This window comes from Vigna unguiculata, chromosome 8, assembly GCF_004118075.2.
Source record: "Vigna unguiculata cultivar IT97K-499-35 chromosome 8, ASM411807v1, whole genome shotgun sequence".
NCBI lineage: Eukaryota > Viridiplantae > Streptophyta > Magnoliopsida > Fabales > Fabaceae > Vigna > Vigna unguiculata.
In genome coordinates, this window is record NC_040286.1 from 12,336,933 (window position 1) to 12,353,485 (window position 16,553).

The 16,553-nt window shown below is 40.0% G+C and overlaps 1 protein-coding gene across 1 annotated transcript; it reads left to right on the top strand.

Moving 5' to 3' along the window:
* Positions 1-300: 300 nt before the first annotated feature.
* LOC114194843 lies at positions 301-7,499 on the top strand. The gene is given in 4 exon segments (XM_028085253.1): positions 301-1,586; positions 1,670-2,892; positions 2,895-3,870; positions 4,055-7,499. Coding segments are annotated over 4 exon segments (6,930 nt in total).
* Positions 7,500-16,553: the final 9,054 nt, after the last annotated feature.

Consider the following 16,553-nt stretch of genomic DNA (forward strand, 5'->3'; position numbering starts at 1 on the left):
AGGGAGATGAAGAGCATGATAGTTAGGGTTAGGGAATAGGTTTTATTTCTTTTCTTGTTTAATGAATGTAGAAGACTTGTTAATGGTTGGGTTGTATCAGTTTCGTGTTAATTTCTATGATATATTTACCTTAACGTTCTCACAGCTTTAAAATTTCCGACTAGAATAAATGTTTTGCATTCATTTTATTTCTTTTCATTCTTCGTAATTCATTTCATTTAACGAAATAATAGAGCAAAATCAAATACGACGGCAAAATTTCCACGACACCCTTATCGCACACGAGCTAACCACAGAAGCATGGAAGATTGGGAAGAAGCCCATGAAGCTTTGAAGGCTGACATTAACGAGCTAAAGGATCAAGTGGGCCAAATCCTAGAGGCTTTGAAGTCACTGAAGGCTTCAGGGGAGGCCTCATCCGCTAGGGTCGAGGAGAATGCTCATTCTTATGGTACGCCTCTAGGCGCGTCAGTTCCGTTCCCAATGTACGGTTTGCCTCTGGGATACACTCCTCCAGTTGGAGAATATTCAGATGCAGAACAAACTTCTTTCTCTTTTCCTGTAGCTAACAACACGCTATCGAACGGTACTCAAGGGCCGATGTTAGCTTCGACACCCGTGACAGGAGCAGAGATGAATGAGACAGTCACATTCACAGGACCGAGGATGACTGTGGCGCCCCAACCTCCGAAAACCTTCATCGATGCAGATGCTGCGACTAAAGCTGTACCACACGCTACAGTCCAAGCAATGTCCATAGTTGTTGATGGGGCTAAAAGTAAACTTGAAATTCTTGAGGAAAGGATTCGTGCCATTGAGGGTGGTGGAAGCTATGGGTTCGGTGATGTGGCGAGATTAAGCCTGGTTCCTGGTGTGATGATACCACACAAGTTTAAGGTCCCAGAATTTGAAAAGTATCACGGCACCACATGCCCTAAAAGCCATCTGACAATGTACGGTAGAAAGATGGCTGCTTATGCCTATGATGAAAAATTGCTAATACATTGTTTCCAAGATAGTTTGGCTTGGGTAGCATTGAATTGGTATACACACTTGGAGCCATCTCGAATTCATTCCTGGATGGATTTGGCCGACGCCTTTGTGAAACAGTATAAATACACCACAGATAGTGCGCCAGATAGATTGCAATTGCAAAACATGGCCAAGAAGGATACTGAGTCCTTCAAGGAATATGCACAACGGTGGAGAGAGTTGGCTGCTCAGGTTGAGCCACCTCTACTTGATAAGGAGATGGTGGCGACGTTTGTAAACACGCTGCAATCACCATTTTATGAGCATGTGTTGGGGAATGTGTCTTCCAATTTCGCTGATATCATCATCATAGGGGAAAGAATAGAAATCGGGTTAAAAAGTGGAAAGATTGCATATGGCCCATTCGCGACTGCAACTCCTAAGAAACCTAATTTTATTCCCGGAAAGAAGAAAGAAGCGGAAGTACAAGCGGCCTCAGTGATGCCTGTGTGGGAAAGTCGGGCTCCTACGATTAATTATCGACCACACTTGAACCAACCTCCTTATGTGGCCAATGCAGTGTCTGTTCATCAAACACGACCTCAGCAGCAAGGGTTTTATCAACCGTCGAATCTTTATCAACCACAACGTGCTCCAAACAATGCTTGAAAACCGAACCTAACTCGAATTTCAACAGAAACGCGGGACAAAACGCTAATCTAAGGAGGAATCAAGAGAGGAACTTCGTTCATTTCACTCCTATTCCTATGTCATATACGGAATTATTGCCTCATCTCCTCCAAAAGCGTTTGGTGGCCATTTGTCCGATGAAGCCTGTGCAACCTCCGTTCCCCAAGAATTATGATCCAAATGCCAAATGTGACTATCACGGAGGGGGAGCTGGTCACTCTATTGAGAATTGTGTGTCCCTTAAACACAAGGTGGAAGCTTTAATCAACTCAGGATGGATAAAGTTGCATGAAGACAAACCTAGTGTTGAGGCTAATCCCCTTTCTGGTCTTGGGAACCCTTCGACAAATGCCATTGAGGTTAAGAAATACCGACTGGTGAGGGATGTGAATGAAATTCGAAGCTCCAAGCGGTTTGTTTTTGAGACACTATTAAAATTAGGTTTGTTAAAAGGAGAATATAACCTGAGTAAAAAGTGTGGATTCCATCCGAGTGCTAAACATTCTATCGATGAATGCACAGAGTTCGAGGATGTTCTACAAAATCTTATAGACAGAAACTTTGTGCAAGTATGTCACGAACACATGGAGGATGAAGTATTTGCACAAGATGGTGCGGAACCTGGTGTGACTTTGCCAGAGCCATTGGTGATTCATTTCACTAGATCCACCTCTACCCCGACAATTCAAGAAAGACAATCTATTATTATCCAAACACCCTCCCCATTTCCCTACAAAAGTGAGAAAGCTGTCCCATGGAAATATGGTGCATACGTGTTGGGTGAGGAACAACGGGTAGGTGGTCAACCTAGCAGTTGTGAGTCAGTGGTGAAAAATATATCAGGCATAGGTGGAATTACGAGGAGTGGTCGAATCTTTACGCCTCCAAACTTGATGAAAGATGGAGTTGGCAATAGTGAATCGGCGAATACCAAAAAGGCTAAGGAACTCTTGAAAGGGAAAACCATCCAAACCGACGAGGGTCTAAGAAAAGACGATGGGAAAGAAGTATCTGATGAGGAGGCTTGCGAGTTCTTGAAGTTCATACAACAAAGCCAGTATAAAGTGGTCGAACAGTTGAATCGCCTGCCTGCTCGAATCTCACTTTTAGAACTACTCATGCATTCAACCTCTCATAGAAAGTTGTTAATGAAGATACTCAATGGAGCGCATGTGGAGCAAAATATTTCTCTGGACAGTTTTAAGGGAATTGTTAACAATATCACTGCTAGCAATTACCGTTTACCGATAAGGAGATACCTACTGAAGGGAGGGGACACAACAAGGCTCTCCATGTCTCTGTAAAATGCTTGGATCATGTCATAGCACTTGTATTGATCGACAATGGATCTTCCCTGAATGTAATGCCAAAAACAACATTGGGAAAGCTACCGTGTGAAGGTATTCACATGAAACCAAGCGCAATGATAGTGAGAGATTTCGATGGGAGTAAAAGAGAAGTAATGGGAGAGGTAGAATTGCCAATCCAAATAGGGCCATGTGTCTTTCAAATAACTTTCCAAGTGATGGACATCCTTCCAGCATACAGTTGCTTGTTGGGTCGTCCTTGGATTCACTCAGCGGGCGTAGTACCTTCAACCTTGCACCAAAAGTTAAAATATGTCATGGGTGACAAATTAGTGATTGTTTCAGGGGAGGAAGATATTTTAGTAAGTGGGCCTTCATCTTCTCGCTATATTGAAGCAGCAGAGGAAGCCCTCGAGACAGCCTTCCAATCTTTGGAAATTGTGGGAAATGCCTATGTGGAGCCCTTTCCAATGAACCCACACTTGTCGCGTACTTCCCTTATGACGGCCAAGGTCATGTTGAAAGAGGGATATGAGTACAAAAAGGGGCTAGGCAAGTACGAGCAAGGATTGATGTATCCTTTAGAAGTCACCGAGAAAAAGAATAAATATGGCCTTGGATACAAGCCTACTAGAGAGGATAAGAGGAGGTTGGCGCAAGAAAGGAGAGAGCGCGGTGTGGCTCGAATCCAAGGAAAAGAACTGGGGTTAGGAAAGATTCGCATCTGCGACATCAAAGATAGCTTCTGCAGCGCGGGATGGATCAACACTAGTCAGATAGCAACTGTCAGAGATGAAGATGAACCTGAAAGCTCGATTTTTGTGCAGCCTTGTGCTCCAAATGCGCTACTCAACAATTGGGAGACTTTGGTTCTACCCGTGATGTTTAATTTGGTTAAAATGTAATATTTTTAATTTATCCTATTGCTTTACCCAGAGCTTTAGGGTTCATGACTTAACGGGATGACACCTTTTCCTTTATGCTCAGCGTGATAATCAATTTGTGTTTGCTACCTTTGTTATCTTTGTTTGCATTTTTCACTGTTGTTTGTTTATTTATCTTTTTTATAAACTCAAATAATGCAGATATGATAATGAATGTTTTGAAAATAACAATGTCGATATCCCTAACTTCGAGCACCCTGTCAATAATATGGAAGATGATTATGAAGGTGACTCGGAACCCTCCCCTGAACTAATGAGATTAGTGGAACAAGAATCTAGGGAAATAAAACCCCATCAAGAAGATGTTGAAGTGCTTGACCTAAGTGAGGGGGATGAAAAGAAAGAAGTGAAAATTGGCACGAGTATGAAGGAAGAAGTGAAAGAAGAATTGTGTGTGCTGCTAAAGGAGTTTAGGGATGTGTTCGCTTGGTCGTACAATGATATGCCTGGTTTAGATACTGATATAGTACAACATAAGCTTCCACTCAAACCGGAATGCCCTCCAGTCAGACAAAAGCTAAGAAGGATGAAACCAGAAATGTCATTAAAGATTAAAGAAGAAGTGCAAAAGCAATTTGACGCTGGATTTCTAGCTGTGGCAAAATACCCTCAATGGGTGGCAAATATTGTACCCGTGCCCAAGAAGGATGGGAAGGTTCGGATGTGCGTTGACTATAGAGATTTGAACCGGGCGAGCCCAAAAGACAACTTCCCATTACCGCACATCGATACATTAGTGGATAATACAGCCAAGTTCTCGCTATTTTCGTTTATGGATGGCTTCTCGGGATATAATCAGATTAAGATGGCACCTGAAGATATGGAAAAGACCACGTTTATCACATTGTGGGGGACATTTTGCTATAAGGTGATGTCTTTCGGGCTTAAGAATGTTGGGGCCACCTATCAAAGGGCCATGGTGGCGCTTTTTCATGATATGATGCACAAAGAAATCGAGGTTTATGTAGATGACATGATCGCCAAGTCTGAGTCAGAAGAAGAACACATCCTCAACCTAAGGAAATTATTTGAGAAATTGAGGAAATTTAAACTTAAACTAAACCCAGCAAAATGCACATTCGGTGTGAGATCTGGAAAGTTGTTGGGTTTTGTTGTCAGTCAAAAGGGGATAGAAGTCGATCCCGACAAGATGCGTGCGATAATCGAAATGCCTGCTCCCAGTACAGAAAAGGAGGTACGAGGTTTCTTGGGCAGACTGAACTACATTGCTAGGTTCATCTCCCAGTTAACCGCCACTTGTGAACCAATATTCAAGCTATTGCGTAAAAACCAGGTTGTTGAGTGGAATGAAGACTGTCAGACTGCTTTTGATAAAATCAAACAATATCTACAAGATCCTCCTGTGTTACGCCCACCCGAACCGGGGAAGCCACTCCTTATGTATTTGACGGTACTTGATGAGTCAATGGGTTGTGTGTTGGGTCAACATGACAAAACTGGAAAAAGAGAGCATGCCATATACTACCTGAGCAAGAAGTTCACGGAATGTGAACAACGATACTCGTTTTTAGAGCGAACTTGTTGCGCATTGGCATGGGCTGCCCATCGTCTAATACAATACATGTTAAGTCATTCTACCTGGTTGATATCCAAGACTGACCCTATCAAGTATATTTTTGAAAAGCCCGCTCTCACCGGAAGGATAGCCCGGTGGCAAATGCTATTGTCAGAATACGACATTGTGTATGTCACTCAGAAGTCCATCAAGGGTAGTGCTTTGGCTGAATATCTGGCCCAACAACCCGTTAACGATTACCAGTCGATGCAACCCGAATTTCCTGATGAGGACATCATGACCTTGTTTGAAGATGACCAAGAAGATGATAACATAAAGAAATGGACGTTATTATTCGACGGGGCTTCTAACGTCATGGGACATGGTATAGGGGCAATACTAATATCTCCAGAAAACCAATACATTCCAATGACAGCAAGGTTGTGTTTTAATTGCACAAACAATATCGCTGAATACGAAGCATGCGCTATGGGCATCCAAGCCGCGATTGAGTCAAAGGCAAAATTTTTGAATGTATATGGAGATTCAGCGTTGGTTATCCATCAACTAAGGGGAGAATGGGAAACTAGGGATCAGAAGTTGATTCCCTACAAAACTTATATCATGGAATTGGTGGAGTATTTTGATTTCATTAAATTCCACCATATTCCGCGAGAGGATAACCAATTGGCAGATGCCTTAGCTACTTTATCATCGATGTTCAAGATTAATCAGGATGGGGTAATGCCGATGATCCAAATGAAGAGCCATGAAGGGCCAGCATATTGCCATTTCATTGAAGAAGAGTTAGACGGTAAGCCGTGGTATTTTGATATTAAACGCTATATAAAAACCAGAGAATACCCTGAAGAAGCATCTGAGAATGATAAAAGGACACTGAGAAGGTTGGCTGCAAATTTTATCCTGAGTGGGGATGTGTTGTACAAGAGAAATCATGATATGGTTCTCCTTCGATGCGTGGATGCAAAAGAGGCCGAGTCAATATTGGAGGAAGTTCATGAAGGAACTTTTGGCACACACATGAATGGACACTCGATGGCTAGAAAGATCTTGAGGGCTGGTTACTTTTGGTTGACTATGGAGAATGATTGTTGCACACACGTGAGAAAGTGCGAGAAATGTCAGAAGTATGCAGATAATATCAATGCGGCACCCACTACTTTAAACTTAATGTCTGCCCCATGGCCGTTTTCAATGTGGGGGATAGATGTCATCGGGGCTATAGAGCCAAAAGCCTCAAACGGACATCGCTTCATTCTAGTTGCAATTGATTATTTCACTAAATGGGTGGAAGCTGCTTCCTACGCTAGTGTGACTAGGAAGGTTGTGACTAAATTTATAAAAAGAGAGTTAATTTGTAGGTACGGGTTGCCTAGCAAGATAATCACTGATAATGCCACCAATCTGAACAATCAAATGATGCCCGAATTGTGTGAAGGATTTAAAATTCAGCATCATAATTCTTCTCCTTATCATCCAAAGATGAATGGGGCAGTCGAGGCTGCTAATAAGAATATCAAGAAGATTGTACAGAAAATGGTGGTCACGTATAAAGACTGGCATGAGATGCTTCCCTTTGCTTTGCATGGGTATCGCACCTCAGTACGTACATCAACTGGGGCAACACCTTTTTCTCTGGTGTACGGAATGGAGGCAGTACTACCCTTCGAGGTAGAAATCCCATCCCTACGAGTGTTAATGGAGACCCAGTTGGAAGACGCAGAATGGGTTCAGGCCCGATTTGACCAACGTAATCTCATTGAGGAAAAAAGGCTAGCAGCAGTGTGTCATGGACAGTTATATCAAATAAGGATGAAAAAGGCGTTCGACAAAAGGGTGCGCCCTAGAGAGTTCCATGAAGGCGAGCTAGTCTTGAAAAAGATCTTACCTATACAAAAGGATCATAGGGGCAAGTGGACTCCAAATTATGAAGGCCCGTATGTGGTGAAGAAAGCATTTTCTGGTGGGGCACTAATTCTCACAAGGATGGATGGAGAGGAGTTACCGTTACCGGTCAATTCTGATGCGGTCAAAAAGTTTTATACATGATGATTCCTTGAGAGGAAGTGCTACTAGGGGATATTGACATTGTCTCCAAACTTTGTTGTATTCTGCTTTGTTTTTCATTCAATAAACACCATTTGTTTATCTCCATAAATTTAAAGCAATGAATGTCACGCTGAGTTCGTAAAGAGAATAATGAATAAAAAAGAAGGGAATAAAAGTATGTGCATACTAACGAGGCATCACGGGTACATTCACTAAGAGTAGACTCATTTTTGGAGGGTGTCGTGGAAAAAAAATTAGTAAATAAAAAGGCAAAAAATAAAGCTTCATATGAACTTTATCCATGCATCCATGCATTCATGCATCCTCACCGCATTACATCTTTTGCCTAAAGATTGAATCTTGTCGGTTAAGCATTCAAGCAGTGTTTACTGACACAACAAAATCAAACTTCGGGTTCTCCTTTCATATATGGACTTTCTCCCCTTAGTTTTCTTATGTTTACATCAAGGCCCTCTCCGATGGAATGGTCATTGATTTTCTTTCTTTACATCAAGGCCCTCTCCGATGGAATGGTCATTGATTTTCTTTCTTTACATCAAGGCCCTCTCTGATGGAATGGTCATTGATTTTCTTTCTTTACATCAAGGCCCTCTTCGATGGAATGGTCATTGATTTTCTTATGTTTACATCAAGGCCCTCGCCGATGGAATGGTCATTGATTTTCTTTCTTTACATCAAGGCCCTCTCCGATGGAATGGTCATTGATTTTCTTTCTTTACATCAAGGCCCTCTCCGATGGAATGGTCATTGATTTTCTTATGTTTACATCAAGGCCCTCTCCGATGGAATGGTCATTGATTTTCTTATGTTTACATCAAGGCCCTCTCCGATGGAACGGTCATTTATTTCCTTCTTCACATCAAGGCCCTCTCCGATGGAATGGTCATTGATTTCTTTGTCACAACATGATCCTCTCCTTTAGAATGGTCGAGTTTATTTTCTTCTTTTGATCACGACCATTTTCTTTGAATTGGTCTTTGTATATGCTTGTTTTGTTTTTTCCTCTTTTCCTTTAAAACCCAAACGAAATTAGTGTTTTTATCTTTACTCATCTTTTACTTTGATAACCTATGAAAGTTAAAATTTCATACTATCAACTAAAATCTAAGTAAAGAGGGGCAGCTGTCAACACTCAATTTCGTCCGGGTAACAATGATAAAATAAAATAATTAATTAATTAATTAAAGTTCAATTGAGAAGAATAAATAAATAAATAATTAAGAAAAGAAAAAAAATGTTTTAGTTTGAGAAAAAATAATTATCTATTTATTTTATTATTATTATTTTTTATTTTAGTTTAGTTTTATTTATTTATTTGTTTATTTGGGCTTATTATTTTGATTATTACATTTTTTTTCTTTCTATTATTACAACTCCTTTTTTTATTTTACGTCTCTCATTCTAGTTTACTAAAAAAAAAAAGAAAAAAAAAAGAAAAAAAAAGAGAGAAGGGAAAGGGGAAAGAAAGAGGTAACGTAAGGCTTCTCTTTTGTCAGACCCATGCATGCTATGCTATCATGGTTTTGTATTGGGAAGGGTCTGTGGCATGGTCATGATGGCTGAAGGAGCAGGAAGCAACATCTGCTCTCAGCCTTGTCCCAAATTTCGAAATTGGAAGGTGCAGAGGGTTGCATAATAAAAAGGGGAAGATTCATGAGGGGAAGGGGCTTTTTTTTTATTACTACAGAGAGGGGAGAGGGCACTAGAAATCAGGAGGAAGAGAAGGAGTTAAATTTGGAAAACGAAAGCAAAGCTGTGAGTGCATTAAGTTTTATTTTCACGGTAAGTGTTCTTAACTCCTCCTTAGCTTATGTTACCGTGACTTGATGTTGCTGTTGATGTTCATGGGTGTATGAATTAGAGCTTCTGTTAACACGTGATTTGATATTGATGTTCATGAATGTATAGATGAAAGATGGTTTGAGATGATGGTTTGAGATGAACATAGTTACATCTGTTATTCATTTTGTTTATTCCCATCGCACCTGGTTACAGTAAAGAACAGAGCACAATTTTTTTTTATTATTATTATTTTTATTTTTTTATTTTTTGATTGTTAAGATATGTTCTTGTTTGGTGTTACTGCTGTCCGAATGAGTGCTAAAAATTACCAAACTAGAACCCAAACATTTCACCAACAGTTATATTCTGTAAAACACATTTTCACACATTTTTTCGTCACACCTGCATAAAAATAAAAAATAAAACATTGACCCGAAAGCAGTACTCACACACTGCATTCCATCATCCTTCGTAGTCCACTCATCCTTTCATTTTCACTCCACCCCCATTATTTCTGCGCAACACAACCACAAGATTCCTCCATCATCATTCTCACATTCACCTGCATAAAAATCAAAATAAAAAAAATAAAAAACAGATTCACTATCCTTAGCCACCGCTCCAACATTTTCACAACACACCAAACCCTGGCATCTCAAGACCCAAAAAATCCAAATTCCAAAACAGAGAAACGGTGCCGCCGGCGAGTCGGACTTTGAATGGGCTGAATGAGGGCAACTCCGTCACGGCTGGGAGCACTGTAGTGGGGTTCTGTGATGCGGATTCCAAACCTTGGTGACTCGCGTGACAAGAAGAACGAAAGGCTTGGGGCGCAGCGGAGGCGATCTGGGTCGCGAAGGCCAGGGGTTGGGTTTCCATGGTGATCGCGTGCCCCAATCACGGTGGCCAGTTCGGCGATGGCTCCGGTGTGGAACGGAGTTGGTGGCAGCGGCGTTGGTTGATCGTCAGAGTCGCGAAGGTCGGCTGCGAAAGTCGCAGTAGCCGACTGGTTCTATGGTGCGCGAGAACGGAGTCGTTGCGCCTCGCGAAGGAGGTCGACGTCTCCGGCACCGGTTGGCGTCGCCGGCAAGCTAGTTGCGCAGCGACGTGTTGAAGCAGAGATGGGGGGCGATGACGAGAAGGAAGGGTCTCGTGCGCGTTGGAGAGGGAGAAAGAGATGTGTCACCGGTGGGTGATGGTCGGCGTCGTCGCCGGCGTCCCTGGCCCGCCGGAACGGTGCAGCGCAGGTGGGTGTTGGTGTTGTGACTGGGTGAGGCTCTCTGGCCGTGAGTGAGAGTGGTGTGGAGGAGAAGAAACTCTCTTTAGGGTTTTGCTTTTTGTGTTTAAGAGTTGTTTTGGGTTGGACACTCTATTAACTTTCTACACCACTGTTTTAATGTTCTCACACCCTTGTTGTTACTTTTTCAGCCCTTGTTTTATTATGCATGCACCTCCTTGCTGATGGCATCACTATTTTTACTAACCCACACTCCTATGTCATTGTGCGTTTTTTTGTTTAGTTTTGTTTACTTCCTGCAGATCATGTTTACTGAACTCACTCCCTCTGCATTTTTATTGTCACTTTTGGGCTTATTTTATATTCTAGTTGTTGCACTCCCATCTCTACTAAACACACCTCATCATACTTTTCCTTTTTTTTTACTTTGTGCACTCCCACATGTGATAATCCTGCACCTCCTTCGTCTTTGTTTATTGTCTTTGGGCCCGTTGTTGTATCTATTTTGTGCACCCCCACTAACTACTCATGTACCCTCATATTTTTGCTTTCCACTTTCATCCTTCTTAATTAAATTGTTTCTTTTTATTTATTTATTTATTTTTATTTTTTTTTATTTTTGTTTTATTATTTATTTATTTTCGTTTTTTCTTATTTTATTTTTTTTATTTTTTTTTCCTAGAAAACCAAATATTCGAAAATTATTAAGAATTACAAAAAATAGAAAAAATCTAAAAAATGAAAAAATATTCTCTTTCACTTTATTGTGTCTGTCCGGTCGCTCGCACCGTGTGACACTCTTTTTTAAAAATATACCAAAAATAGTTTTTTTTCCCTTTTAGTGTCTGTCCGACCGTCCGCGTCGTGTGACACGTATTTTCAAGTAATTCAAAAAATACAAAAAAAAATATATAAAATTTTTAAAATATAAAAAAAAATCAAATCTTTTTCTCATTTGTTTTTTTTTTCAAATATCTTTTCAAGAACTACGTAACCCTGATTTCTCACTTTGAATGAGAATACGTAGGACCAAGGTCAATCCTTGTCGGGCCCAAAATTTTTTTTTGTTGTTTCTTTTTAAATATTTTTGTCTTATTATTTTTGGGGAAAATTAATATTTTGAAAACCACATCAACTTTGCATTTTTAATTAAAGGTACCGCCCTCAGGCGGGCGCGGTAGGGTGCTAACACCTTCCCTACGCGTAACCGACTCCCGAATCTAAAATCTGGTTTTTAGCAGACTTGTTCTATTTTTATGGTTTTCCATAGTTTTCCAGAATAACTATGGTGGCGACTCCAAATCTCTTTTTTAAACCCGTTTTATTTTTTCGGTTCGCCCTCCCGTCGCGATTTCGGTTGCGACAATAGGATTATGGAAGGGTTTAGGAACCCTAGCAACCAAGAGTGGCAACCTAGAGGGCTGAAAACATTTAGTTAATGGGTATTGAATAACCATTAAGCCTTTTTTTAATTAAAGAGAACTGGAATTGTTGTGGGAATGTTTGGGCAGAGAAGTGCTGGTGTATTGGCACGGGCTGTAGAGAAAATTAGGATTTGAAAGCCATCTTTGAAGAAGGACCAAAGGTGAGGAGAGTTTCGGTGGAAGGATACCTCTCCAAATTCGAATTTGAGCGAGGATTCGAGGTAAGGGGAGTTGTTTTTAATTGTTTTGACTCTTGATTAATGTATTGTGATTGTATGAATTGAATTGCATGAACTTCCTTGTTGAATTATGCTTTTCTTGCAAAATTATGGGTTTTTGCCCAGAAATCGCCTGGCGGGCGACACATCAGTTGTACCCAAAATTTTGGGTTCTATCATGAACTGCTTGGCGACGAGTCAGAACCGCCAGGTGATGCGCGTGTCTGATACTATTTTTGGTTGCATTTTTGTATGACTCATGATGTACGAATTTTCCAATAGACTCATGTGTGTGTGTGTGTGTGTGATTGTAAAATACCATGATATTCCTACTGTTAGGGTAATTTCGAATGATAATTGGGGAGGAAAGCAAGATGAATCAAACTACAAACTAAGAAATTCAATTGAATATTGGAATTTTGGGGTATGAAGATGCGTGTGAAAAGTTGTGGTGTGTAAGGTATAAAACGATTGGGAGTTGAGTTGTTAAATTTTGTGGGGTTTGTTGAGTTCTGATAAAATGGGGATCTGGATCGAATTCTGGGAATTTTAAGGTTCGGGTAAGTGCAGAAACATTGGTTTTCAGGTTAGGATTTAATACGCCGCTTGGCGGTAGGCTTGTTGGCCGCCAGGCGATGACGGTGGCAAACCAATGTGGGATAGTGGCACAGTTGGTTACGAGAGGGAGAAAGTTTTGGAGAATTGGGAGAAGTGTTGAATTTAATGGATGTGCAATGGGAAGATTAATGCATAGATGTATTAAGAGGAATAGATTTTTAAGTATGGTATTGGTAAAGGGGTACTAAATCATAGTTGGAAGTGAAGTGAGAGTGGTAACATGAAATAGAGAATACAATATTCTTATTGTGAGTATAGGCACTGGAAATAATGTGTTATGCAGGTGTACTTTGGAGAAGTGGGTTATTGACGCACTAGTGGCTAAGTTATGTGTCATAGGGTGTATATACTTAAACGGAAAAATAAATGGATTAGATGTAGTGGTATCGTTGCATGGAAATAACCAGTGAATGTCGTGGAGGTGCTGAATTGGGTGATAATGATGTTAAGCTAGAACAGATCCTTGGAGAAGGTGATACTACGCTAGCAAAATGCCAAGTCATGATTAGAGTGAATTAGGAAGTGGATCATAGGTAATAGATCATGTGTGGTGTGACAATATTTCACCAAACTGAGGATGAAGAATAAGAGAAGATGATTAGCTTGGGGCTATTTTGGTGGTATAATTCCATATGTTCTGTCATGTGCAAGAAAATCAGACAGTGGGTATGCTACTGGTGTAGCGCCTGGCGGCATGGGGTGTGCGTCAGGCGATATGATCTGCGAGGAGGTCCCTGCACTGCATGGCGCCGAGCGGCAAGGTGTGCTCCGCCAGGCGGTGACTGTAAAACAGTGGGTCTGGGAGAGGATTGGCGCTTGGCGGTGAGGAGGTTCCGTCAGGCGGTCTAGACTGGTTTCGCCTGACGGCGCTTGGAGTTGCGCCAGGCGATAATTCTGCAGACTATGACTTGTGTGTGTGTTACGTTTAAAGCAATGGTGCTATACTTGGATCGGGAGATGATGTGCCATAAGCGGGTAGGTTCATGGATGGTGGTGAACATGTGATGATATGAGCGAGGAGGTTCATATCCAGTTACTCTCGTGTGGGGATACGAGCGAGGTAGGTTTGTATGTTCCGTGCTCACACTTGAGAGATGCTGCGTGCGGAGAGGTACGTAGCTGGTGGATCACATGTGTTGGACTATAGGCGGGCAGGTCCGTAGAGCAGGACTACGAGCGGGGAGGTTCGTAGAGTAGGACTACGAGCGGGGAGGTTCGTAAAGACAGGGCCACGAGCGGGCAGATTCATGTGAGCATCAAATTCCTGAGTCCAAGGCTAAATATTTGTGTGATTAAAAGTTTGAAACGCCTTGGAGGTTAAGGTCTTGGCCAAGAACTAAGTAGAATGAATAAGATGGGTGTATTACTTATCTTGTGTTATTGTATAAGTTATTTCTAATTTTATTAGCTCACCCTTTCTATTTGTGTATGGCAATGATCGTGTGATTCGTTACACGAGAGCAGATGTTGATACAGGTGATGCTGAGGATGCTCAGGCGACGGAGTGAGGGCTAGCTGGGATTAGAGCTAGGAATTTTACTATGTTTTCATGGTTTTATTTGGAACATTGGAACTTGTAATAACTTTTGGTTTAATTTGATTTGAATTTTTGTCGCATTGGATATTAAATTTTAAATTTTCTTGTGTTTGGGAATAATAATATCGAGACGAATTAATTTCATTTTCTTTATTTATTTATTTATTTATTTAAGTAATCTTCCTTAGGGATGTTACAAATGAGATTCTCATGCGAATGCTTTTAAATGATGTTTAGATCTTCTCAATATTGGAGAACCTTGCTTGGAATGCCAATACTGTAAAGCTCAAATTTGGTATGAAGAAAGAGCAGAAAAATGTAACACCTCAAAGGAAGTTCAATTCTCATTGTGTTGTCAAAAGGAAAAACTGGAACTTCCACTATTAAAAAAACCACCTCATCTGTTTGAAGCTTTGTTAAATGGTGAAGATCATAGAAGCAAACTATTTTTACAGAATATAAGAATATACAACAACATGTTCTCATTTACTTCAATTGGTGGTAACATAAATGCTTCAATGAACAATGGTTCTGCTCCACCACAATTTATTCTTAATGGACAGAACTATCACCGTATTGGCAGTTTATTGCCACAAGATGGATCTAAGCAAAATTTTGCACAATTGTACATATATGATACTGAAAATGAAATGAGTAATAGAATGAAGCATTTTAGGTTAGTTAACATGTCCTTTATGTTGCTTAAATTATATATTTAAATACATTTGTTGACATCTATTCTGTTTATTACGTTTTAGGTCAAACTGTAAGGAATCTGTTCTAGATGAATCATTGGTTGCTGATGTGATTAAAATGATTGACAATCACAATGTTCTTGCTAAATCTTTTACAAGAGTTAGAGATTTGTCAATGCAAAATATGAAATCAGATTTCACCCTAAGACTATTTAGAGGCATAAATAAAGACCCCAGAGTCTACAACACACCTTCATGTGATGAAATAACTACACTAATAGTTGGTGATTTTGACAATCTGGATGTAGGCATAGATATAATTGTCAAAAAATGTTCTGGTGAATTGACAAGACTACATGAAACTCACACTGCTTGCATTCCACTACAATATCCTCTCATGTTTCCATATGGAGAAGATGGTTATCAAGAAGATATTCTAATAAGAGAATCTCATTCAAGAAGTAAATCAAGGGTGAGAATTCGAATTTCTTTGGGAGAATTTATTGCATTCAGAATACAACAAAAATCTATAGAATCTTGTAATATTGTCAATGCATGCCGATTGTTCCAACAGTTTTTGGTTGATTGCTATACAATGGTTGAAGCACAATAGTTGTCTTTCATTAGAGCTAATCAGAAGTTAATTCGTTGTGATATTCTTAATGGATTACAAAAGGTTGTTAATAGAGGAGAGATAGACCCTTCTTTTATTTGAAGACGTATTGTGTTGCCTACTTCATTCACTAGTGGTACCAGATACATGTTCAACAATTGTCAAGATGCTATGGCCATTTGTAAAAACTTTGGATATTCTGATTTGTTGATTACTATAACATGCAATGTGAATTGGAGTGAAATAAGAGAGTTTGTTTTTGTTGGTATCGCGCAGCGGAATGTTTAGCGTTTGGACAAAAACCAAGAGGGGAGTGAATTAGTTTTGAGTAATAAAATTAATACTTTAAAATTTTTCTGAAATCTTACAGATTAATTTGATATTAGTTCCTTTATGTGCAACAGTACATTCAATAGAGATAGAGAAGAAGATTGAACACAATTATTTATACTGGTTCAGATCAAAAGATTCTACGTCCAGTTGTTAATCTCTTCAAATAAAGAGATTAACTAAATCACTAACAAATATTAGATTACAATCAGATAGTAATAGATTAAGGAAAGAAAACACCTCTCTTGAACACACAAGAGATGAACACCTTTCTTTGAATCACACAAAGAACCTTGACCTTAGCTTTTCTAGCAACATCAGCAGCATTCAATCTCCTAGAAAACCTCTTAGGAAAAGTTATCGCTCTACCCATACTAGGTTTTTCAAAGCTTATTTTGAGAACACTCAGAGAACTCTCTTTGCAGTCACAACACTAGCACTCTAGCTTCTCAAAAATGTAAGTTTGAAGTAACTCTGATGTTCCTTAAATAGGGGTTCCAAAAATTAGGTCAAAAACTGAACAATCACGTTCAAACTGACAGGGATAATTGATTATCACTAGTGATAATCAATTATTTC